Source organism: Staurois parvus, unplaced genomic scaffold (genome assembly GCF_062004578.1).
Source record: "Staurois parvus isolate SC_StPar_1 unplaced genomic scaffold, SC_StPar_1.0 ptg000635l, whole genome shotgun sequence".
In the NCBI taxonomy this organism is placed as follows: Eukaryota; Metazoa; Chordata; class Amphibia; order Anura; family Ranidae; genus Staurois; species Staurois parvus.
The window spans coordinates 6,324-31,591 of record NW_028318431.1 but is presented as its reverse complement, the minus strand read 5'-3'; the positions used below and the strand labels follow the sequence as shown (position 1 = coordinate 31,591).

Genomic DNA, 25,268 nt, shown 5'->3' with positions numbered 1-25,268 from the left:
TATTTGGTTCGGCTTTTTGCCGTCCCTCCTTGATGTCATTGGACATTCCGTTATTTGGTTAATACAAGTCAGCAGAGCAGAGTGTATCTGTTTGTGTGTTATTGTTATGCTCTGCCCCTGCGTGGGTGTATCTTGAGCTTGTTGTATTCTTAAAACAAAACTTTCTTAATAAAAATATTGAAACAGAAAGTTAGTCATTTCTACAGTATGCACACACATGCATGAAATGTTGCTGATAGGCAATATTAGCCATTTTGTTTTTGGTTTGTTAACACATCGCAACTTATACTAATTCTTTAAACCTATCTTTTTGACCAGCAGCACACGACACCCACAACCTTGCTTCTGGACTTATACAGGCATTCACATATGTAACTCACAGGGCTGGCTTGACTCCAACAAGGAGCAAAACCCTTAGGGCAATCCGTTTATGCAAATTCCATTTCTCTACTGTTATGGCCACTAGTAGCCCACCGATGAAAAGCATGTTGGTGTCTTTCAGATACTGGCTGCAGGCCTGAAATGAAAAGGACCATAAAGATAATAAAAACATGGTTAAACCTTCAAAGGGAGAACCCCCTCCCCAACCAACAAGAAAAAATGTAGACATGTGAATCTCAGAAAGTAATGGGAAAATCAAACTTTTACAGCTGCCACTAGAACAAGAGGTGAGCGAAAATTTTCCAAAGTTCTCACAGAGGAAATTTATACAGCTAGTGGGAGCTCTGTAGCAGTGGAGAGAGGGGTCGGGGATGGGGAAGGAACTTTGTAGTGGTGTTTCTCTCAGTGACACCACCAATGCAGGGACATTTTTTCCTTTCAGTGATATTACCAGCGCAGGGAGGTTTTTTCCAGTCACTGACACCACCAAAGCAAATACATTTTTTTTTCAGTGACACCACTGAAGCAGATTTACAGTACAACTACTGACTAAGGGACATTTTTTCCTTCCAGTCACACCACTGACTGAGGAAATTTTTTTCATTTCAGATACTACCAACCCAGGGACTGATAAATTGGGGTAGAGAGTTCCAGAGGATGGGAGAAGCTCTGGAGAAGTCCTGGAGACGAGCATAAGAGGAGGAGACAAAGGAGCTAGAGAGCAGGAGGTCTTGCGAGGAGCGAAGAGTACGGTTTGGGTGATATTTAGAGATAAGATCGGTGATGTAATTTGGAGTTATAAATGGCTTTATACGTTATTGTTAATGTTTTGAATTTGATCCGTTGGGCAATGGGAAGCCAGTGGAGGGATTGGCATAGAGGGGTGGCAGATACAGATCGGTTAGTAAGGTGGATGAGTCTGGCAGCAGCATTCATCATAGACTGAAGAGGGGATAGCCCGCGATGAGGTAGGACATGTATGATTTTGCACAGAGCAGTGGCTCTGTAGCAGCACATCTGCTATAGGGTGGTCAGGAAATGGATATGGTGCAATATATATACCTACAATGGATTAACTATATTTATTTATTTCAAGGACATGTTTTAGGGTGCACATGCAGTACATCCTTGATAAAGTGGACGCTGATCCTGTAAACGCATTGGATAGATAATACAATAATGTGAGCCTTAGTAGTCCTTATTGAAAGATGATGTAATGTATTTATATTATGGCTGGACCTTTTCTCTTTTTTATGATAACACCAGTGTAGTTAATACTTTAAGGTTTTTGAATCAATACAGCTTTACATATTTTTTAAACAATTTCGTTGTTATGAGTTAATTATCACACCCAAATATCCCTGCTAGACTGTATGAACTTTATAGTAATATCACTATACAGTACAATTAAAATACTGTTGTATACCGCTGTTGAGTCCATGATACCCATCATAGGAAATAGAACAACTGGAAATAGTGCAGTGACAGCAAGCGGGAGGGCCTCCGTGCACCAGAATAACGCCATTAGAACAATCACATATCCACAACTTGCTTCCTGTGAAAACACGTAAAAGAATAATACTTTAATTCAACATTATTTTCTATAGCATGCTTCTGTAATAGACCATAAAAATGTTGATGGGAACCTATAAGGCCTCTTTCCAGTATTGCTTTATAAAATATGAATGTAGGGATCAGCCACTTTCATAGATGGTGCTTTTATATTTTTGTGATTTGTGGGCAGCAGCTAGGCTGCAGCCAGCATAAGTGTTTCTTTAATTCTGCTTCATCCTAATGATGTTGAACCTGATTTAGCAATCTATGTCAGAAGAGTCAACTTCTAAGTGTAGTGGTTACACTCAGAGGGGCCGCTTGGTATGATGAGTACTCTATTCTTTGCCATGACTCTGAGAACTGCCTCAGCCCCTCCTTGACACATCTGATTAAGTACTGAAATGCTGCAAGCACCCAGGAGCTCAGTTAGTAGTGTAATAACCACAATTGTATTAGCATATAAGAAATGGGCACTAAGCTACAGTATGTAGTAGTAAATAAAATAGGTATATTATCACCAAGCAAAATAAATGGCAATGCACAGAAATCTATGGACAGGAAAATGAGTCCGTTAAATGCAACAAACTAACTCAAGCGAATACCAAGCTTTATTATGGCAGTCAATCTAGATCACTGTGGTACTTAAGCAAAACTAACCTAGTATCAGCAGCACTGGAAAAGAGCAGCATAAACCATGAACCATATAAATAATGAACCAGAGAAACAGTAGGGAAAAGTCTCCCTCTGCAATAAATCACTAACAGGTGTAATAGCGTGCATTCCTTAAGTGTTCCCCTGAGTGTAGGTATATGTATATTTCCTGAAAGGGGTACCCCTGGAAGGTGATTGTACAGTATCTGGCTCCTGACCGGCAAACTTCAGCAGCTAACGGTAGAGCCCAACCTGTACGGTGGACCACTTTGATTACTGTCTCTTTAATGCTACACGCAGTGATCAGTTTGGAGCTATAGGCAATTTAGCAGTTTATTACCAGAGGAGACTGCCTAACAGTAGTATAATAAGCACAGCTGAAACTGCTCACCAGTCCTGGCACCCAGCAAACCTTGCCCTGAACACTTGTGGCCAGGTGGGGTAGAATAGATGGGATGATGGTCATGTATTCCATGTTTTCCAATTAACTGGGTGCCAAGTCTGGGAAACATAAGAGGCCTACCCCGGGATGGGTTCTTCTGGGCTACGCTAGTTACCTAAGATGGGATCACTTTACTTCACACACATGGGGTACCTTTACTCTGTGCCATTTTTGCCAATTCCCTGGGACAAGGTTGAGGTTGTCATCAGGGAATACTCGACCTTAAGGTGGACCTCTACTCTGAGATAAATGTTCACCATGTACACTTGCACAACAACTGTTCTCCAGTTAACTCTCGGTTCCCTATTTAAATGTACATCTTCCCACTGTACCTCTGTACAGGATGGGGACCTCTGCAGTGAATTTTCTCTCCTGTTGCTCTACAAGATGGACACAGTGCCGACAACATCTCTCTTGTGGCTAGAAGCAATTCCACCTAAAACAGGTACATGGTACGATTTTACCTTCCGTTGCTCATGGCAACCACACATATAACTTGCATCAAGGTAACTCTTAGACCTTAGTGTAATAACTCTTCATACCCCATGTGACAGTGACCCAGGCTGTAGATGAAGTGTGTGATAGCGCCAGTTACTTACAATGCACCCTTTTAAAGGACTTCAGAACAGGCAGAAGGCAAAATGTAGCTCTTTAATTGAATTAAAGTGCAACATTATAAAAGAGGTCAAAGCAGACAAGACAGTCCAGCAGAACTTCAATAAAACAGTCAACATCCTAAGTCCCTAGTCCCTGCTCCTAACCAGGCTATGTGCTGCCCTGGCGTACCTGCAGAGTTAGAGTCCAAATAATTACAGAGTCCATTAAAAGCTATTCTCCAACAGCTGGTGTTTTTGGGGTGAACCCCAAGATTTGATGGCTTTACATCTAGGTAGTGGAAAGCGACATTCTTGTACTTCTCCTGCGTGCAGGTTTCAGATCCTCTGTCTTACAGGGTTCTTTCTTATGGGCTCTCGGTTCTCAGCTCTCCTCGGGGAACCAGGAAAAAGGCAAGACAAAAGACCTCAGACTCGGGCCAGTGTTCCCTATTATATCAACATGTGCAGTGAGTTGGACCCCACCAAAAATCAAAGAACCAAGAAAGGCATTAACCACTACCCTCCTGACATCAGCAATGTAGCTCCGCCCTACGCATTTCATCATAGGGCTTCCAGGACGTTACCGCGCATCACAAACTACGGTGCGTGTTCATTTTGTATACCGGACGGTATTTTAAATGCGATATTGGTTTTACTAATATGTAAGTGCAATACTATTAAAGAAGTTTTATTATGATTTACACTATGTGGAGCTTATTCTCTCCTTCGAGCCATGGAATGGAAGAGTTGTAACCACATATTCTATTGCGGAATCCTTTCCCTGCTTGTTTGGTTCATGGTTTGATGTGGAAGGTGGTCTGGCGGAGTTTATGATACATAAATGCCAGTTTTGACTTCTCTGGTTAGAGGGTCAAAACCTTCTGATAAGTGCATAATTACCCTACTACTTTTACGGAACCTGTTTTGTTTTATAAGATTTTCTTTATTCACAGTGGATACACATTTGGACTTTGGATCATTTGGACTGTTCTTATCAAAATTTATTTTACAGATGTTTATTTGTCAATTGTTTTTATTGAAAATTTTTCCAAATAGGTACAAAAGTAAACCAGTATATATTAGTACAATAATCTGTAAATAGTAACAATATATAAGAAAGCAAACAGGACATAAGGAAACAGAATAGGATTCTAGTGACAAGTCAATGCATTGACAAGGTGCGCCGTGACACCATGGTAGCCATAGGGTGAGTACTTTTTCATATTTGCATTTGCTGGAAGCCATCATAAGCTCATAGGAGCAGTGTTTGTGAACTAAAGCAAGGGCATCAGACACAGTAGGTGGTCGAGAATTTTTTCAGGATCTTGTGATGCGAAGTCTGGCTGCCAGAACGATGTGAGTGATAGAGTGTGTGACGGAAGCATAGGCAGGACAGAACACGCAGAGAAGATAGGGAACCCACAAAGCTTTATTGAAACAACAAAATGACAGACACTCAATGGGGAAATGGCAGGGAGGGTGATGTGTGCGCAAACTAGGGACGATTCCAGGCACGGGGGGTCTTCTCCAGCGCGGTGGCTTGTACGGTCTTCCCCCCCTTTGGACTGGGGTCTTCGGCAGCAGGCGAACAATCTTCCCCCTAGGCTTGGGGGGTTCCAGGCAGAACCTGGTCACGAGGTTCACATCTCAGCTGAGCTCCCTCCATGACTGCACAGCGGATTGGAGACTCGGGCAACAGGCGGGCAACCTACCCCTGGGCAGGGGTCTCGGGGACTCAACGGGACTCTAGCTGTGGAGTCTGGCCAACACAGCTCCCACCCTGCTTTCTAGGGATATCGGGTTCACGGGGACTCAACGGGACTTTAGCTGTGGAGTCTGGCCTCAGCACAGCTCCCACCCAGCTTCCTAGGGACAACAGGCTCACGGGGACTCAATTGTCCTCTAGCTGTGGAGTCTGGCCTCAGCACAGCTCCCATCCAGCTTCCTAGGGACATCGGGTTCACAGGGACTCAACGGGTAGCGATGCCCAAGCACTCAGGGGCATCACAGGTAGCTATACTCCGGGCACGCCATGGGGCGGTTCAAGTAAGGGTACTCTAGGCGTGTAGTAGGGCAGTTCATGACCCGGGTTGTCTGTGCGCACAAGAGGGACAGCTCAGGACACAGGTAGTCAGTGCACACAGAAGGGACAGTTCAAAACACGGGTGGTCGGTGCACACAGCAGGGACAGTTCAAAACACAGGTGGTCGGTGCACACAGCAGGGACAGTTCAAAACATGGGTTATCGGTGCACACAGCAGGGACAGTTCAAAACACGGGTGGTCGGTGCACACAGCAGGGACAGTTCAAAACACAGGTGGTCGGTGCACACAGCAGGGACAGTTCAAAACATGGGTTATCGGTGCACACAGCAGGGACAGTTCAAAACACGGGTGGTCGGTGCACACAGCAGGGACAGTTCAAAACACAGGTGGTCGGTGCACACAGCAGGGACAGTTCAAAACATGGGTTATCGGTGCACACAGCAGGGACAGTTCAAAACACGGGTGGTCGGTGCACACAGCAGGGACAGTTCAAAACATGGGTTATCGGTGCACACAGCAGGGACAGTTCAAAACACGGGTGGTCGGTGCACACAGCAGGGACAGTTCAAAACACAGGTGGTCGGTGCACACAGCAGGGACAGTTCAAAACATGGGTTATCGGTGCACACAGCAGGGACAGTTCAAAACACGGGTGGTCGGTGCACACAGCAGGGACAGTTCAAAACACGGGTGGTCGGTGCACACTGCAGGGACAGTTCAGGACACGGGTAGTCTGTGTGCACAACAGGGACAGTTCAGGACACGGGGGAGGTCAGTGCGCACAACAGGGACAGTTCAGGACACAGGTAGTCTGTGCACACACCACGGGCAGTTCATGGCTTCTAGGGACACTCACGGTAGGCGACTTGCAGACGCTCAGCAGCAGGCGGCTTCCAGGGAGGTGGGCGACTTGTGGACGTTCAGCAGCAGGCAGCTTCCAGGGACCCTCACAGCAGCCGGCTCCTCCAGAGCCTAGCGATCAGCAGCAGGGGCCCTCATGGTGGCCGGCTCCTCCAGGGGCCCAGCGACCAGCAGGCAGGGGCCCTCACAGCGGCCAGCTTCTCCAGGGGCCCAGAGATCAGCACCAGGGGCCCTCACACCAGCCAGCTTCTCCAGGGGCCCAGCGATCAGAAGGCAGGGGCCCTCACAGTGGCCGGCTTCTCCAGGGCCCAGTGACCAGCAAGCAGGGGCCCTCACAGCGGCCAGAAACAGCAGTGGGGGTAGCATGGCCGCGGGGTCTGACCTTGGAAGAGGGGGTCATGCAGAGCTGCGGAGACTCCCACCCTGGGACATTCAGCGGAGGGAGCAAGATGATTCCAGCAGTGTGCACAGGAACAAAGAGAAAAACTGCTTCCTGTGCCAGTCTATTTAAAAGCCATGTGGGACGCTGCTGGGTTGCCTCGGCAACGGCCAGCCTAGCACCATTCATGGAAACTTACAAGGACAGAGGAATGCGCAAGGGGGGAGGGAGGGGTGGAAGGATATGGCTGAGTCACAGCAGGCAAGGGGGGTGAGGGAAGCATGGGCACTCTGTGACAGAGTGCTTAGCATAGGGATTAATAGTTTCGATATGTAGGTTCAATAATGCTAGGTCTGGGGTTGAGGGAACATGAGTCTGCAAAAGAGTAGATATAATTTGGAAAACTGTGGACCAGAAGTTGAATAGGAGTGGGCAATGCCAAAAGATGTGAATATTGTCCCCAGTTTTCCCGCAGTTCCTCCAGCATAGAGTGGAGAATTGTTTGTTGAAATGTGCTATTCTGGCAGGGGTGAGATACCATCTGAGGGAAAGCTTTTGTGTTAATTTCCAAAGTGCAGAGCAGCAAATAGATTGGTAAATTGATTTTAATGCGCAGGTCCACTGTTGCTCAGTGTATGTGATAGCAAGATAATTCTCCTATTGGAAAAGTGGCTTGGATTTGGTAAATGTCTTTTTTTGGTTTAGAATAGTGTAGAAAAGTGAGATACCTTTGTTCATTATAGGGGTGCAGAATAGGTAATACCATGCGAGTTTGAGAAAGGTGAAAAGAGGACAGGATTTTTTAGAGAGGCAATGAGATACCCTAAGATATGTGAAGAATGATTGGGGAGATAATTGGAATTCTTGCTGGAGTGAAGTGAATGACTTGTTTGAGAAGCCGGTAAAGAGATCATGAATGTGTGATATGCCGTGGTTGGTCAGTTGGTGCAGGGGAATGTCTGGGGTAAGATGTGTTAAAAGTTTTAGGGGAAGCTTAGGCATCACTGCCTGTGTGGGAGGGCAAGTGGCATAGATTAGTGCCTTCCATACGGAGACTGTTGCTAGGATAGGAGGAGGGAGAGTAGTTGATAGCGGTATTCCTAGAGGTATTCCTAGTATCCATGTGCTCATGTTGCCCCCCTCATGTAGGAAAACAAAAATATATTCAAGATTGTTAAAGTATACCTAAGTGCAACTCACTAAAAGCAAATTTTTTTTTGTGTGAATATAGTGGAGAAAGTTTGGAACCACTGCTGGTATTTATTGCTGTCTGTGTTTTATTAACAAACAGAACAGCATTTATATCATTTGTGCACATGAGAATAGTCCCAGTGGAGCCTACAGGCATCAATAAGGCTACTAGATCGTTATATGATCAGCTCCTATGGGGCTCAATCTCTAGAAGCAGAGAGTAAATCCCCACAGCAGCAGCTCACCAGTCCCAGCAATTAGTCCGCTCTCTGTTCTGCACTTAGGTAACTCTGGCTGTCTACACCCCAATCTCAGCACTCTGAATCCCGCTTAGGCCCCTATATGCAGCAATGATGGTGCATACTGGACAGCGATGTGATCTTGGATCTTCCTCACAGTAAAAGAAAGCTGTGTCCTGTACAGCTGAGAAAATGCAGCTCTCTCCCCTTCTCCTGGCAAACTCCCTCTGGGAGATGCAGACTAAAGTAGAGTCTTTCCATTGAACTACAGTTCCCACAGTGTAGTGCGGCCTACCAAAGTCTTCCTGCTCAGCAGCTTCCTCCTAGTTCAGCCCCACAGAGCAGCAGGTACAGAGAGCAGCTGCAGCCAGTGTTTCTCTCACTCTGCATTCTTAGCCAAGCACCTGGCTATATACTGTATGTTAAAACCATGCAAACTACTCTTATCAAAAAGATGAAGTAGTACAATTTGCATGAATGGAGGAAGTTTCAAAGTCCAGGGGATTTTATTTGTTCATATTCTTTGATGATAAGCCAAGGAGAATGGTGAGTAAGTTATTATTTATTTATTTGCTTAATTTAGTTTTACAGTACTTTAAGACACGTTACTTATTGAAGGTACACGTGCAAGTGTACATAGGTTGTAGTTTCCCAGAAATCTATTTTATTTCAGCTTCATCAAGGACATTGGGAGGTTGTTTGCAAGTCATTCAAGTCTAATTCCAGCAACTTTCTTTTCCTTGGATTTGGACAGAGTAGAGAGGAGTTTAAACAGATGTCAATAAAACGCTGACGGGTGCTTGAACTCTTCCCTGCTCTATTCAAAACAAAATAAACAGTTTGAACAGTAATCTGGCTTTCAGTATACTGTATTAAAAAAAGGAATAATATGTAGAAATACAAAAATGTATTTAAGATTGTTAAAGTATACCTAAGGGCAACTCACTAAAGGCAAATCTTTTTCTTTTTTTGTGAATATAGTGGAGAGGGTTTGGAACCACTGCTGGTATTTATTGCTGTCTGTGTTAGCATTAGGAAGATTCACTCTCTCTAACTGCCCTGATCACCAATGTCACCACAAATAAAAAGTGGGATTACATTAAAAATTTTGAGTTTCCACCAGAATACAAACAGGTGGGAAATCTGACAAAGGGAACAGTTGCTCCCATGAGAACTGTTTAAGGCAGGCCATAGAGGATGTGATGGCTGCAGGAAAGAAATTTGCTTGATTCCCCCATCAACACAGTCAATGTTAATGGGAGAATCCCTGCTGCAGAGCTGTTGTGGTCTCCCAGCGGGGGCGGTGGAAAAGCCTTCCCTGCCGGGAGTACACAGTAATTATTGCTAGTGGCTATAGCTGCTGACAAAAGTCACATGTAAAAATCCAACATGCTGATTGTACCTAATTCGTACAATTAAATTGGGTACAATCAGCCTGCCCATAGATGGTTCGAATCTCTACTGGTACCTGCTGACCTGGCCGGGATTCGAACCATCTATGGCCGGCTTAAGTGTGGATTTCCCTCACTTGCCGTTTAGTCTACAGGATAGAAAGTGAATGGAAAATCTGCTTAATGAGATACATATATATTTCAAGGAGATATATGTGATTGGTGATTCAATCTTCGTGTGGTATAGTTTTAATGTCCACAGGGTTTTATTTTTTTCATATACTTACATTATGAGCAACAAATTAAATAATGTATTTATTTCATTAAAATTAATTTGGGGCTGGTTACATATCAAAGATACATTTCCAAGATGTTATTTGCAGCTTCACCAAAACCTTAGCTGGATGCATGAAACTACCAATTTTATCTATCTCTCATGAACTCCAGCATGGAGATTCACCTCCAAAGACAAAAGTATCCCCTTTTCTGATTCTTATTTGTCTTGAAGGTGGCTATGCTGATTAGGCACCTGTTCTTACGGCCGACACTGTAAATTAGCTAAGCTTCCCGTGCCATTATAATGGCCCAGGAAACTCTCAGAAGTGGAGTGCGCCACATTAACTAAGCAGAAACACCTGTTGCAGATTTGTCACTCCAGAGGACACATCTCCATTGCTCTAGAATCCAGTGGCGGCGTGCTTTACACGACTGCATCCGACACTTTGCATTGCACTTGGTGATGTAAGGCTTGGATGCAGCAGCTCGGTCATGGAGCTGCTGCATCCATGCCATTCATTCCATGAAGCTCTGTATGCACTGTTGTGCTAATCTGAAGGCCACATGAAGTTTGGAGGTCTTCAGCTATTGACTCTGCAGTCAGTTAGCGACTTCTGCGCACTGTGCGTTTCAGCATGTACTGACCCTGCTCTGTCATTTTACGTGGCCTACCACTTCGTGGCTGAGTTTCTGTTGTTCCCAGTTGCTTCCATTTTGTTATAATGCCACTAACAACTGACCGTGGAATATGTAGTAGCAAGTAAATTTCACGGATGGACTTATTGCACAGGTGGCAACCTATCACGGTAAATGATAACACAACTTTTCTCAACCCATAAATAACTAAAATAATAAATAAGAATTAGTGTCCAAACTATGTGAATGTCCTCAATAAGTAAATAAATTAAAGTCTTCTATATTCAGTCTCTTTATCCTTCAAAAAATAAACGTATCTCTTTACTTTATCCCACGTAGGTGTTTCTGGATTTTCGTGTACCTCAAAAAAATAAAACTCAAAATAGTGTATTACGTATAATACATACATAAATAAGTAATACACTATTTTGAGTTTTATTTTTTTGAGGTACACGAAAATCCAGAAACACCTACGTGGGATAAAGTAAAGAGATACGTTTATTTTTTGAAGGATAAAGAGACTTATTATAGAAGACTTTAATTTAATTACTTATTGAGGACATTCACATGGTTTGGACACTAATTATGATTTATTATTTTAGTTATTTATGAGTTGAGAAAAATTGTGTTATCATTTACGTTTACTTTCAATGGTGAAAGTTGTTGACTTTTCTTTCAGGGGTGGTAGTTAAAATAGAAAGGTTTTGTGCTGCTGGATTGTTTTTTTTAAACCTATCACAGTACCACACTTGAATTCACTGAGCTCCTGAGAGCGACCCATTCTTTTGCAATTGTTTGTAGAAGCAGTTTGCATGCCTAGGTGCTTGATTTTATACACCCGTGGCCATGGAGGTGATTGGAACACCTGAATTCATTGATTTGGAGGGATGTCGCAATACTTTTGGCAATATCATGTATAAAAATTTCCATCAAGAATGTGCAAATATGTGTGTATAAAAGTGACAGCAATAATTTATCCAAAAACATCTCATAACACTAAACAGGCTAGCCAGTTTGGTTTTATCTTACATGTAAAGTAAGTGCATTTTATATTTTTAATAAATTGTGTTTAAGTGGTGAGCACTATGGGTTTTTTTTTCTCTTCCTCGAGCTTGAGAGATGGATATACTTTGTGGTCAATTTCAAGTCATGTGGTTGTGAAACTGGGTCATGTGGTTCTATGACTGATTGCATGTACAAACTGGAGCAGATTGAAGATGTTCTCTGGTCCTGGTGCCTGCCAAAAAGCTAAACTGACCTTTGTGGTGAGGGTCAGTTTCTGAAGGTGAGCATTCACCCTCTAGGGGAAGGTTGAGGACTGCGCCTTTTCACTTGGAGCACACTTTAATTGAAGAACTGTGATTTTGCACTACTGGGATTTATGTTATTCTTTACTTTGTGCTATTTATTTTGTTGGAGTTTATTTGAATATTTTTTAACAATTTATTTGTATGTAACATATGAGCTGTTTTGAGTAATTTTTTTGTTGTCACTTTTGTACACTTATATTTGCACATTTTTTATGGAAATTTTTTTTACAATGTTTTACATGACATTGATATCTTTAGTAAAGTATAGACCTTATATTGTTTTCAGCACAGTACATTTCCATACATTCTTCTACCTTTAGGTGATTCAAGGTGCATACAGCTATAGTTTTTTTCTTTATCACATTTTTTGGTGTATTACCTTGCGTTTTTCCAAATCATTTCAAAGTGGTCCTTCAAAAATGAAGCACAATGCATGCAAACTAATGATATAGTAAAGCCACAGTGTATGAAGTGAGAAGGAGACTTTAGATAGTCACGCTGTGAGACAAATCCCTGGATTCCTATGTGAAATTGCCAAATTAACAGGATGATAATTATGAGGCCGTAAAGGATGTAAAAACAATGAAGTATCATTTCACACCTCATGTGTACTGTGAGATATTTAGGTCCCTGCAGAATGGACCTGCAGACTCTTAAATGGTTGTGGTAGATTGTCTATGTACCAATTTCCATTAGTGGACCAGAGACGTAAAATAAATTCCACTGTGTTCCTGAAGGATCTGAGGATCAGTTGCTCTATATCTGTCCTGCAGGCAGGGCTGGGACAAGGGCTGTGTAGGAGGATCGGCTGCCATGGGCGTGGTTGGGGGTTTGGAGGGTTGTGCTAGAAAGGGTGATGTGGAGGGGGATTGTACTACGTCGGTGGATTTGTGTTAGGAAGAGGGATTGGGAGGGGGATTATGTGCTAGTAGGGATGTTTGGAGGGATTTGTGCTAGAATGGGAAATTGGGGGGATGATTAGTGCTAGGATAAAGGATCTGGGGGGATTTGTGCTGGGTGAGGGGGATTTGGAGAGGGGGAGATGATTTATGCTCATAGGGGAAATGTGAGGGATAGAGGATTTGTGCTAAGAGGGGAGATTTGGGGAGGGAGCAGATTTGAGCTGGGAGGGAGAATCTGTAATGGAAGTGGGTACATTTTTTCTTTAAGAAGAATTTCTTGCAAATGGAATTTTTGCTTAGGGGGTAAGTGTGAAGATTAACACTTGATTTTGTGTGTGTGTGTGTGTGTGTGAATGCTCATATATTTGAGGGGGAGGGTGCTGTTTAGCATGTGCGCTTGATGACCTTGTCCCGGAACTGCCTGCAGGCAACAGACAGTTTTGTGGAAGCCATAATCTGCCAAAGTGGCAACAAAATTACCAGATGCCTACATCAACACTTCAACGCTTATCTTACCTTTACAGAGTCCTCCTAATGGCTGAAAAGGAGGGAAACCAATGACATTAGCCACTTGAGAATCAATAAGACCAGGGCTCAAGTGACACAGAATATTTGGGGCCTAGCTTGATTCTCACACACTATGCCAGCACAGCACATGTTATGGCAGCTTGCAGCATGCTTGAACTGGAAGAGTTAGTGTCAGATGGGAGTGGTAGATGTTTAGTACCTGGGACACCAGGAGGAAAGAGTTAGCCTATGTAACCCTAGAAAATAAGTGTTTGAGGTCAGATGGGCAATGCAGAAGATGCCCCATCATCTATATGGTTGCAAAGTGGCTGAACCTCCCCACCACAACCCACTTAATTGTCTGAACAGTGTTTCTAGGGAGAAGCATTGGGGCAAATTCACTTGTGGGAAAGTAGAGGAGGCCTGTCCTTTATGATTGGAGGGTTTATCGATGCATGGTGCATATTAATACTATATGTAAGTCTTACATTGTTGTATGACCCTTTCTGTGATTATATGATGTAATTTGATAGATTCAACATATGTATATCCTTTCTAGATTTTACTACTAAGTCCCTGAAGAAGCGATTGTTGTCGCTAAACATGTTGGGCCATTCTTCTAGCGGCTCAATGTCTCTCACCCCCCCATAGGACCTTCTGGTGGTTACTGTATACTCTATCACTAGTTTTGTTCCATTCAATGTGGTGGGTTGTGGGACATTGTCTGCGGGGACATTGTACAATGATCTTTTTTAACTGAAAGATGTTTTTTCATTTATTATTGTCAAAATAAAGTACAAGTGATTTTACCGATATGTGTATAGAGTTTCTGTGCCTCTAAAGTCCATTTACACTTTTTTCCCCCTTCCGTTTTTATTCTCCCCTTTTTTTGTCTAGCATTATGATAGCAATATGATATACATTGTAATGGCATGAAACATTATAACAACTGTAAAGGAGGTACATTCGTTTAATTACAGTGTATTTATGGTTAGAGAATAACATTTGCCTATGAATTCTTTATTTTATCAAACAAATTAGGTATAGTATATATTTGGTGAAAACAGGTATACTACTGCTTTCCTAATAACCAAGATCTCCAAGAGTTAAGGTCATTTGAAGTGGAGCTCCACCCAAAAGGGGAAGTTCTGCTTTAAGGACTGCTCCCCTGCTCCTCATTAAAGATTGGCACCTTTGGGGGGCGGGGGGGAGCGGGTACCCGAATTTGACAGGTACCCGTTCCTGTTTCCGGTCCGATTGCCTAGGCGACCGGAAGCAGAAGGTGTCCTCCCTCCGGAACTCGTCAAACACTGACTGCTCTCCTCCCTGCCAGTTTGAGCACACTGATCCGGATCGCTGAGCTCAGCCTTCCGGATCAGTGTGCTTACAGTGAAACACACACCCCCGCCCTCTAGTGAAACACTCCCCTCACACAGTTAACCCTTTGATTGCCTTCTAATGTTAAAGCCTTCCTCCCCAGTGCCATTAGTATAGTGTCAGAGTTTTTTTTTATGCACTGATCACTGTATTGGTGTCACTGGGGATGTCAGTGACTCCAAGTCAGTTCTCCCTAGTGTCAGAATGTCCGCCGCAGTCCCGTCAAAATCGCTGATCGCTGCCATAAATCGTTGATCGCCGCCATTATTAGTATATAAAGAAAAAATCCCAGTATCTATACCGCTATTTATAGACGCTATAACTTTCACGTAAACCAATTAATTTACACGTATTGGGATTTTTTTTAAGCAAAGACATGTCACAGAATACATTTTCACCTACATTTATGACGAAATTTGATTTTTAATTTTTTTTTACTGGACATGTTTTATAGCAAAAAGTCCAAAATATTGTTTTTTTCTCTCACAATTGTCAGTGTTTGTTTTTATAGTGGTAAAAATTAAAAACACACAGGCGATCAAATACCACCGAAAGAAAGCTCAATGCGTGGGGAAAAAAAGGACGTAAATTTCATTTTGGAGCAGCGTTGCATGAATGCGCAATTGTCGGTTGAAGTAACGCAGTGCAGTAACACAAACCGCTTCTGTAACCACTTCCTGGCCTCCCTATAGCAGAAATATTGCTACAGGCGGCACTGGTGCGCAAAATCATATATATATATATATATATATATATATATATATGTGATTCGTGCTCCTGTGGTTTTCACGCCCCTCCCAGATAGTCAGTACACCAGTAATCACATTTAACCCCTTTGCCAGGAACACGCTCACACACAATAAACCTCCATTGCTAATATAGTGTCTGAACGGATCAATATCTTTGGTCAGATCAGCACTATATCAGCGTTCACATTAGTATAGTGACCCCAAAAACGCAGCGTTAGCGGGATCAGCCCCGGCACCTGCGTTTAGCCCCTACGCTTACCCCCCACCTTCTCCCCCAGCAAGTGCAGTGTCAGTAGGTCACTGTCACTTGATACATTGCACACAAAACCCCAGTGTTGGCAGAATCAGGCCTGATCTCTGTTAGCACTTGCCAGTAAATTTTGATGACTCTCATATGCTTCAGAGTGCCAATACTAGTGCCACGCTACCTTTTGGTGAACTGGTGAGCACCAACGGCCTAGTACATCCTGGTCTTGCACATACCAGTACTGCAGTATCACTTGGTAATGTGGTGAGTCCCATAAGTGCAGTACAAATGCAGTGCGGTGGCAGTGGCAAGCACAAGTATTGTCCCGCAACCACGTAGAATTCGCACACAGGCCCGTAGAGCCCCTAGTGTGCTTCCGGATGTGCTTGCAAATCCCAATTGGCAGCCCATAAATTCTGCAGCACCCGTACTTCCCCATTCACTGCCCAACCCGGAATTCAGGTGGAAACAGCAAATTTAACTACTTTTTGGAGCTGTTTTTCACAAAATATCTGTATGCATTGATTGTGGATCAAAGCAATTTATATGCACAACAGTTTATCGCCGCCAACCCAAATTCAGACCTTGTCAGACCATCTGCATGGAAACCCATTACAGTTTCCGAATTTACGTTTTTTTGGGGGGCCTAACCCTCAACATGGGCATTACTAAAAAAAATTAACTGCGATTGTATTGGTCCACAGACCCGATTCATCAAATGACCGTGTTCTCTGCTGTCATGGCCAGGCATAGATATGAGAGTATAATGTATTTTATGCATTTCAACGACCCTGTGCCGGTATGTAAACAGCGGTTGCACCATGCATGTGAGGTATCACCATGAAAGTCAGATCAAGGGCAGTAATTTTAACACTAGACCTCCTCTGTAAATGTAAAATGGTAGCTTGTAAAGGCTTTTAAAACATTGCCTATGGATATTAAAAATGTATGCAGTTTGTCACCATTGCACGGGGCATGCGCAATTTTAAAGCATGTCATGTTTGGTATCTATTTACTCAGCATACCATCATATTTTATATTTTACAAAATAATTGCCAAATGTATTGTGTTTTTGTGCATTAAAAGTGAAAAAGTGTATTTTCTTTTAAATTGCGTTTGAAAAATCTATGTGACATAAAACATTGCAGCACCCACCATTTTATTCACTAGGGTGTTTGCTTTAAAATAATACAGATTTTTTTTTCATGTGAACAAAAAATCATCAGAAAAGGCTTGCTCTTATGGTAGTTAGAACAGTGAGTGATGTGTGGTATAAACTTCTAATGCTGGGCACAAAGTACCCCCACCCCCCAAATGACCCCTTTTTGGAAAGTAGACACCTCAAGAAATTTGATAAGAAGCATGGTGAGTATTTTGCAGATCTGGTTTGTTGCCACAAGTTTTTGGAAAATGAAGAAAAAAAACAAAAACATTTTTTCTTTTCTTTTTTTATATTTCAAAACCTTTTGAGAAAAAAAGAGATCTGCAAATTACTCACCATGCCTACTTTCCAAAAAGGGGTCATTTGGTGGAGAGGGAGGGGGGTTGGTGCTATCCTGGCATTTCAGGGCCTCCGAAACTGTTAGGTAGTGAGGAAGTGAAATGAGGAAGTTATGCACCTTCAGGCTTTCAAAGTGGTCATTGGATTTCAGGCTCCTGTATGTGGCTAGGCTTCCAAAAAGTCTCACACATGGGGTATCCCCATACTCGGTAGAAGTAGCAGAATGTATTTTGGGTGTAATTCCACATATACCCATGGCATGTGCGACAAATATATCATTAAAATGACAACTTTGTGTAAAAAAAACAAAACCTTTTTGTCATTTTCCAGAAACTTGTGGAAAAAAATAAATCTTCCATGGACTCAATATGCCTCTCAGCAGATAGCTTAGGGTGTCTACTTTCTGTCCGAAAAGGGGTCATTTGGGGGTGTTTGTACTATCCTGGTATTTTAGCACCTCAAGAAATGTGATGGGCAGTCAGAAAGTAAAAGCTATGTAAATTCCATTATCTATGCCATAGTTTGTAGACCCTATAGCTTTCACACAAAGCAATCAATATACACTTATTGGGATTTTTTTAACCAAAAACATGTAGCAGAATACATTTTGGCCTAAATTTATGCTGAAATTTTAGTTTTTTTGGATATTTTTTATGACAGAAATAAAAAAAAAACCCCAATATTTTCTTGTTTTTTTTTTTTTTTGTTTATAGCGCCAAAAATAAAAAGCGCACAGGTGATCAAATACCACCGAAAGAATGCTCTATTTATGTGAAAAAAAGGACATAAATTTAATTCATTGTATTGCATGACCACGCAATTGTCAGTTAAACTAGTGCAGTGCTGTATAGCAAAAAAATGGCGTAAATTGCAGTATCTATACCATAGTTTGTAGACGCTATAACTTTCACACAAAGCAATCAATATACACGTATTTGGATTTTTTTTTACCAAAAAAGTAGCAGAATATATTTTGGCCTAAATTTACAACCAACTTTGAGTTTACTATATATTTTTTATACCTGAAAGTAAAAAATACTGTTTTTCTTCAAAATGTTCGGTCTTTTTTTGCTTATAGAGCAAAAAATAGAAAGCGCACAGGTGATCAAATACCACCAAAAGAAAACTCTATTTGTTTGAAATAAAGGACGTAAATTTCGTTTGAGTACAGCATTGCTTGACCGCGCAATGATCAGCTGAATTAGTGCAGTGCCGAGTAGCAAAAAGAGGCCTGGTCATTAAGGGGGGTAAATCCTCTGGAGGGCGAGTGCTTAAGCGGGTTAAATCAACAAGTTAGGAGAACACAGCAGCTTGTGGATTCAAATCAAACCTAAAACGTGCTTTATTGAAGAGAATCAGAGCATTAAGCAGTGAGGAGAGAAGAAATGGATGTATAATAAATGCAAAGTCCACTACACTTATCTTCTATGTAAACACTTAGGATATGGGCCAATCTTTATAAGCTGGAAAATAACTGAAGGTCACTAACATTCCTGCTAGCTGGAAAAAGACTTTATAACCACTTTATAACTGTTTGCATGAACAGATCCCGCAGATTTCACGTGGCAATTGTTACAATTTATACTGCAATTAAAATTCAGATACTTTGTTCAACTCAGCAACTATTCATATGTCTAGGCAAACTCATCTTAATAGCTAATTTACAAAAGGACCAAATGAGAATTTACCTCACGCTCATTAGCTCACTCGGTAGGTCAGTGGGTGTCCTTCATTGAGATGAAGTTGATGTAGATGTGATTTACTGGATGATGTAATATATAGTGGATATATATATTTTTTTAAAAGATTGATCAAAAACTGTTTATTTATTTTCCACTTTTTTGCGAGTGAATAGGGATACTATGTATCTTTAAATCATTCACATAGAAGGGAGCAGGTGTCTGGGTGCCCCCTTATTGTAAAAGGAGGTTTCCAGATTCCAATAAGCCCCCCAACCACAGACCTCCACAACCATTGAGTCCCCCCTTTCCTTTTCATGCGTTACCCCCCTTAAAATCGATACCAGAGTCAAGGAATTTTAGTGGGACCCCACAGTGTTTTTTTTTTTGTTTTGTTTTTTTGCTTGGGGTCCCCAGTTAACATCTAAACCAGACTGTCATTTAGTAAATGGGGCTGGTATAGATGAAGGGAATCCCCATCTGTTTGTTTACAAATAAAAATAGTGGCCAAATCTGTAAGTTGCCGTCCTTTTAACCACTTGTCCTCCAGAGGATTTACCCCCCTTCCTGACCAGGCCCTTTTTTGCATTATGGCGCTGCGTTACCTTAACTTACAATTGCGCGGTCTTGCAACGTTGCACCCAAAGTAAATTTACATCCTTTTTTTCCCACAAATAGAGCTTTCTTTTGGTGGTGTTTGATTGCCTGTGCATTTTTTATTTGTTGCGCTATAAACAAAAAAAGACTGACAATTTTGAAAAAACTATATTTTTGACTTTTTGGTATTAAACATGTCCAGTAAAAAAATTTGAAAAATCAGATTTCGTCATAATTTAGGTCAAAATGTATTCTGCTACATGTCTTATCGAAACAAAAAAAATCCCAATACATGTACGTGTAAATTAATTGGTTTATGTGAAAGTTATAGCATTTACAAATGGCAGTATATATACTGGATTTTTTTTTTTTTTTACTAGTAATGGACAGGAAGGGGTTAACATGTGGGGCGATCAAAGGGTTAACTGTGTGCTGTTTTACTATGGGGGCTGTGTGTGTATTTCACTGTAAGCTATGCAGAGCCATACAAAGCAGTGTGCAGGAACTGACGGGGGAGAGATCTGTATTGTTTACATACAGGTCTCTTCCCCGTCAGAAATACTCGGAGATTGTCGGGTGCGAGTGGGGAATCACCGGCCAGGACCCAGTGATTGACAGCCCAGGCCGAGAATAGGGGCACGGGTAGGACGTGTGTGCGCCCCCTACCTGGAACTGCAAAACCACGTATGTATACGTGATTTTGCGCACCTGTGCCACCCTGTAGCAGTATTTCTGCTATAGGGCGGAGCAGAAGTGGTTAAGCAATATTAAAATCGCTGCTCTCTGCCAAATGGAATTTTTACATTTTTATTTTTTTTTGCATTGGCACATGTTCCCATGGCAGTGTTCAACCCTCCATGTTATTTGTTGATAATCCCTTGCCTATTAGCCTGGAACATGACCAAAACTTGTTTTTAACATTTGGCTGCCATTGACTTCAATTGGGTTTGGATTCAGCACCCAGACTTCGGTAATGTTCACCAAACCTACCTTGAACTGAACCCAAGTATGTTCAGCTCATCTCTAACTGTTAACTGCTTTTGTGGGAAGTAACCACCTATACTATATTTTTTAAGTTTCCTTAAACCAGTGTTTCTCAACTCCAGTCCTCATGGACCCCCAACAGGTCATGTTTTCAGGATCTCCCTCAGATGAAACAGCTGTGGTAATTACTAAGGCAGTGAAACTGATCAAATCACCTGTGCAAAATAATGGAAATCCTGAAAACATGACCTGTTGGGGGTCCATGAGGACTGGAGTTGAGAAACACTGCCTTAAACCAAGGTATTAACCCTGTGTAACCTAACACTAACCATCACAATTTGAAAGCCTGCAACCTTAACCCTCACACCTAACCTCCCTGTGACCCTAACCCTAATGCAACCCCAAGCCTAACACCAATAATCCTTGTAATCATAACCTGTGATCATAAATATCCAGGTAACCCTATCCTTAACACTAATCCCCCCCACCCCCCGTATCGCCAACCCTCCCATTTAGTCCTATCTGTAACCCTAACAGCCTCCAGATAACCCCAACCTTAACACTAAGACTGTAAGTCCCTTCTGTGCATTTACATAGCGTATGTATCCCCTTTCTATTAACAAATAGCAATAGGAATGCCCATTCCTTGACAGAACTTCTGTACAGCCAATTACTTCAGAAAATCCCAGTTTCCATCAGAAAATATACTCCTTTTTCAATATTTACTTGTTATAGGCTAAATGTTATGAGTCTGAGTTTTTAAAAATGCAAGCCAGTGGCAGATGAGTTCACACATATTGGAAAATGAGAAGGAGATGCTGCAATCATCTTTTTTTTTTCTTTCAGACTGTACCTGGAATTTATAAAGAGTGTCTAAGGCACTCTTAGAATTCCAGTGCACTTCCACATGACAAATGTCAGGGTGGGCAACAGATTCTTGTACCTGTTGTACACAGGTGCATGAACCTGGAACAAGCACAAGTATGGCGGTACAATGAGAGTGGAGTGTCCATATGGACACTCCATCCTCAGTACAGCAGCACTCCCTCCCGCCACTGAAGCTGTAACACAGACAGCTCAGCAGTGGGGAGTTTTTGTACTGGGACGGAGTCCGATGGGGATTTACAGACACTATTTCCCCATTAGGTTCACTCCCCTTGTGATTAACAGCAGGCACTTGACAGATTCCTAACCAAAAGACTGAATGATATTGGCTAAAGAATCCACCCACTGCATGCTGTCAATAACAAGACAAGAGCCTTGTTTTTAATTTGGCACATTAATAGTGCGACTTTGTAAAAGTGGCACTATTAAGAACTAGTTGAATCTGACACAAGTGTTGGTAAAGTTACCAAAATGGGCGGTAGAGATTTTTGAATTTAGTTATTTAAAAAAAATAGGAAGTTATTTGGAAAACATACACATTTATGAGGTACTAGCAATAATGTACATGTCAAGGGGTACCTGACATAAATTGATGTAAACTGGGGCATATCTGGTAAATGTAGGCTTTTTTAAAGAGTAACTCCACTTTTGACAAAAAAACATTCCTATGTACATTGCAAGGATTTTAACAAATGTTTCAGATTCCTGACTTTTGTTATTCTGCAAAAATAGCCGTTTGTCTGTGTTCATGTGAAGCGTGTATGGGAGTGATTTTATAATCATCAATCAGCTGCTGCACCTGCAAGGCTCAAATGAGGAAATTGGCAATGTCTGCATCCCTTTAGATATGATTTCCCTTTGCGAGTTTCTCACCAAAAATGACATTTACGTTGCAGAGGATGCCAAAAATCTGACTTGTATCCTAATGCAGACTTCTGGGAAAATCAGTAAGCCAATCACACAAACAGGAAATTACGTATCCAGGGTACGTTCTGTGTACAGAATACCTCCAGGTAGTTATATTGCATTGCATTTTACAGTAAAATATAGTATAGCGCTGCAAATTGCAAAGGAAAGGTAATTTTTAATAACGTTCAATCACAATATGACTTGAGTCGCAATTCAGTACGCTAAATTTTTATTTGCTAATTTTTTTCCACCAAAGTTTTAATACAATTAAGCAACACATGTTTTATGATATATATTTTTCATTATGCAATATTACAGCCATCATATATATATTTAATACAGGTACTTATATAGCACTGACAATTTACGCAGCACTTTACATATATATTGTACATTTACATCAGTCCCTACCCTCAAGGAGCTTACAATCTAAGGTCCCTAACTCACATTCATACATACACATACTAGGTTCAATTTAGACAGGAGCCAGATAACCTACAAGTGTGTCTTTGGAGTGTGGGATGAAACCAGAATACCCAGAGGAAACCCACGTAGGCACAGGGAGAGAAAGCTCCAGGCAGCTAGTGCTATGGTTGGGATTTGAACCAATAACTAGTGGTGCACCGAAATGAAAATTCTGGTGCTGAAACCGAAACTTCAAAATACACTTGGCTGAAAACCGAAACTGAAATGCGCAGTTTTTAAAAATATATATTTTTTGGAAAAAATACACTTTGATTAAAAAAACAATATATACAATAATTTTTTTGTAAAATATGAAAGAGGATGTTACGGACAGTAAATAGATAGCCAACATGTCACGCTTTAAAATTGTGCACGTTCATGGAATGGCATGAAACTGCGGTGCTTCAAAATCTCCATGGGTGATGGTTTAAAAATTTCTACAGGTTAGCAGTGTAAAATTACAGAGGAGGTCTAGTACTAGAATTATTGCTCTTGCTCTGATGCTCGTGGCGATACCTCACATGTGTGGTTTAAACACCATTTACATATGTGGGCATGGCCTACGTATGCATTCACCACTATGTGCAAGCTTGGGGGGGACGGGGGCACTTTAAACTTTTTCTTTTAAATGTTTTTTTTTTTTTTTGCGCTGTTCCTTTAAAAAAATGTAATCACTTTTATTCTTATCACAAGAAATGCATGCATCCCTTGTGATAGAAATAATTAGTGACAGGCCCTCTTTGGAGAGATATGGGGTCAATAAGATCCCACATCTCTCCTCTCCAATGTAAAGCATTGGATCAAAAAAAGTAATGATCTAGTGCTTTAAAAAAAAAAATGGCCAGAATGGGAAGTGACATCGTTCCGGTACTCCAAGGGCATAGAGATGTGTGGCGGCCATCTTTCCTTCATACATCTCTATGCCCAGTGCTGGGATCAATGGTTTCTCAAGTAAGGCTGAACTACCAAGTGGCCGTGGCGAGGAGCGGGGTTTTTTCGGCACCCGTATCGGTGCTTTTTTCATTTCTGCCGACAGCCGAAAAGGGTGTTTTCGGCAAAAACGTTTCAGCCACCAAAATTTCTGTCACGTAGAAGTGCTAATCACTTAGCCACCATGCTGTCAATACGTTCTATGTGAAGCCTAAAGATCAGCAAATAAAGTGCAATAAAAGTGCAGTACAAAACATATAACACAAACCTTACCTTATATCACCCAAATCCAATGATATCTACACCCAAATATCACTCCTTTATGCATACTTCAGGCAACATAGAAAGGTAAAATGTATAGCACGATGTAACTACATAACAATGGAGATACACCAATCCACAACCACAGTTTGAAATATCCGCAATGTCGAGAGAAAAATAAGCAAATATCTTTCATTGCCAAGGACATCACAAAGATTCCCCCCTAACAGTGGTAACATGAATCTTGAAGAATTAATATGCAGAAAAGAATGGTGTACTTTTTTCACAACTGATTTATTTTTATACTTGCTTTTCAAAATAACAAATGCAATCATTTCGAGGCTGGATGAAAGTTAAATTAAATTGTTTGTAAAGGTCTATACATCAGGCCAAAACGATGGACAACTGACAAGGTAACAAGTACAAGGATTTGGTTCCAAAAGAAAGACAGTTCCTCAATATATGGGGCAGTTGGGAGCTTTGATAGACCTAAATTTAACTAATGGCAAAAATGAAAATGTATACATTTCCAGCTGGACGATCTGGATAATTCAAGAGTTTATATGTGTATAATAAATAACATCATTTACAATGTTATTTGTCAATGTGTCGCGCATTACAGAATTACATTTCTCAGATAAGTGGATTAACTTTTTTTTTGTTGCGCTATATAACAGTATTGCATTGGCACTTCTGCTAAAGTGCAAGCCTGAGATCGTCAAATGTAGTATTTCTGTATTGCATATTCCCTGTGCTGATAATATTTGTGCCTGAAGATGAGTAAACATAAAGCATGTGTGCTCTGAAGACAGTCTTGCTGGCAGTGACTATTGAGCACCCGTTATGTTGCACACGTACATGAATAAAACTAGTACTTACTTTTGCTGACACTACTAAAGGCAGAGGGATAAAAAGGAGTGGAGTCAAAAAGATGATTAAATATTTTCTGTTCGCCAGCAGCCATCTCCAGACGGACACCATGTTATCAGCAGAGAATTGTACTTAAGAGGAGACTTCACTCTAAACTATATCTATTTAAACTGTGAGAAACTTGTGGCTTATAAATGTGGGTGTTTATACTTGCTTCCTGTGTATAAGTCTCTGCCAATGAGAAGGAGGTGAGTGACAAAGGGAAGATCACTACGATAACAGGTAACAACACAAAACGTTAACTGTTTCTCAGTGACTCAAGCCATTAGTTCTGAAATATCAATATATCAAACTCCTTCATAAAAATAAGGCAGGCACTACTTTGGACCATTGAAAGACTAGACAAATACAACTTGTATAGCCTGCCTGTTGAAGCCTAATTCCAATTTTTGT

The 25,268-nt window shown here is 41.5% G+C and overlaps 1 protein-coding gene across 1 annotated transcript in view; it reads right to left on the bottom strand.

Moving 5' to 3' along the window:
• Positions 1–24,985, bottom strand: part of SLC13A2 (solute carrier family 13 member 2) — a 66,196-nt gene extending 41,211 nt beyond the window's left edge. Inside the window, exons 1-3 of the mRNA XM_089693612.1 lie at positions 24,825–24,985; positions 1,808–1,936; positions 381–517 (exon numbers count right to left, since the gene is read on the bottom strand). Coding sequence (XP_089549738.1) covers positions 381–517; positions 1,808–1,936; positions 24,825–24,926 — 368 coding nt within the window. The 5' untranslated portion in view covers positions 24,927–24,985. The remainder of the gene's footprint in view (positions 1–380; positions 518–1,807; positions 1,937–24,824) is intronic.
• Positions 24,986–25,268: the final 283 nt, after the last annotated feature.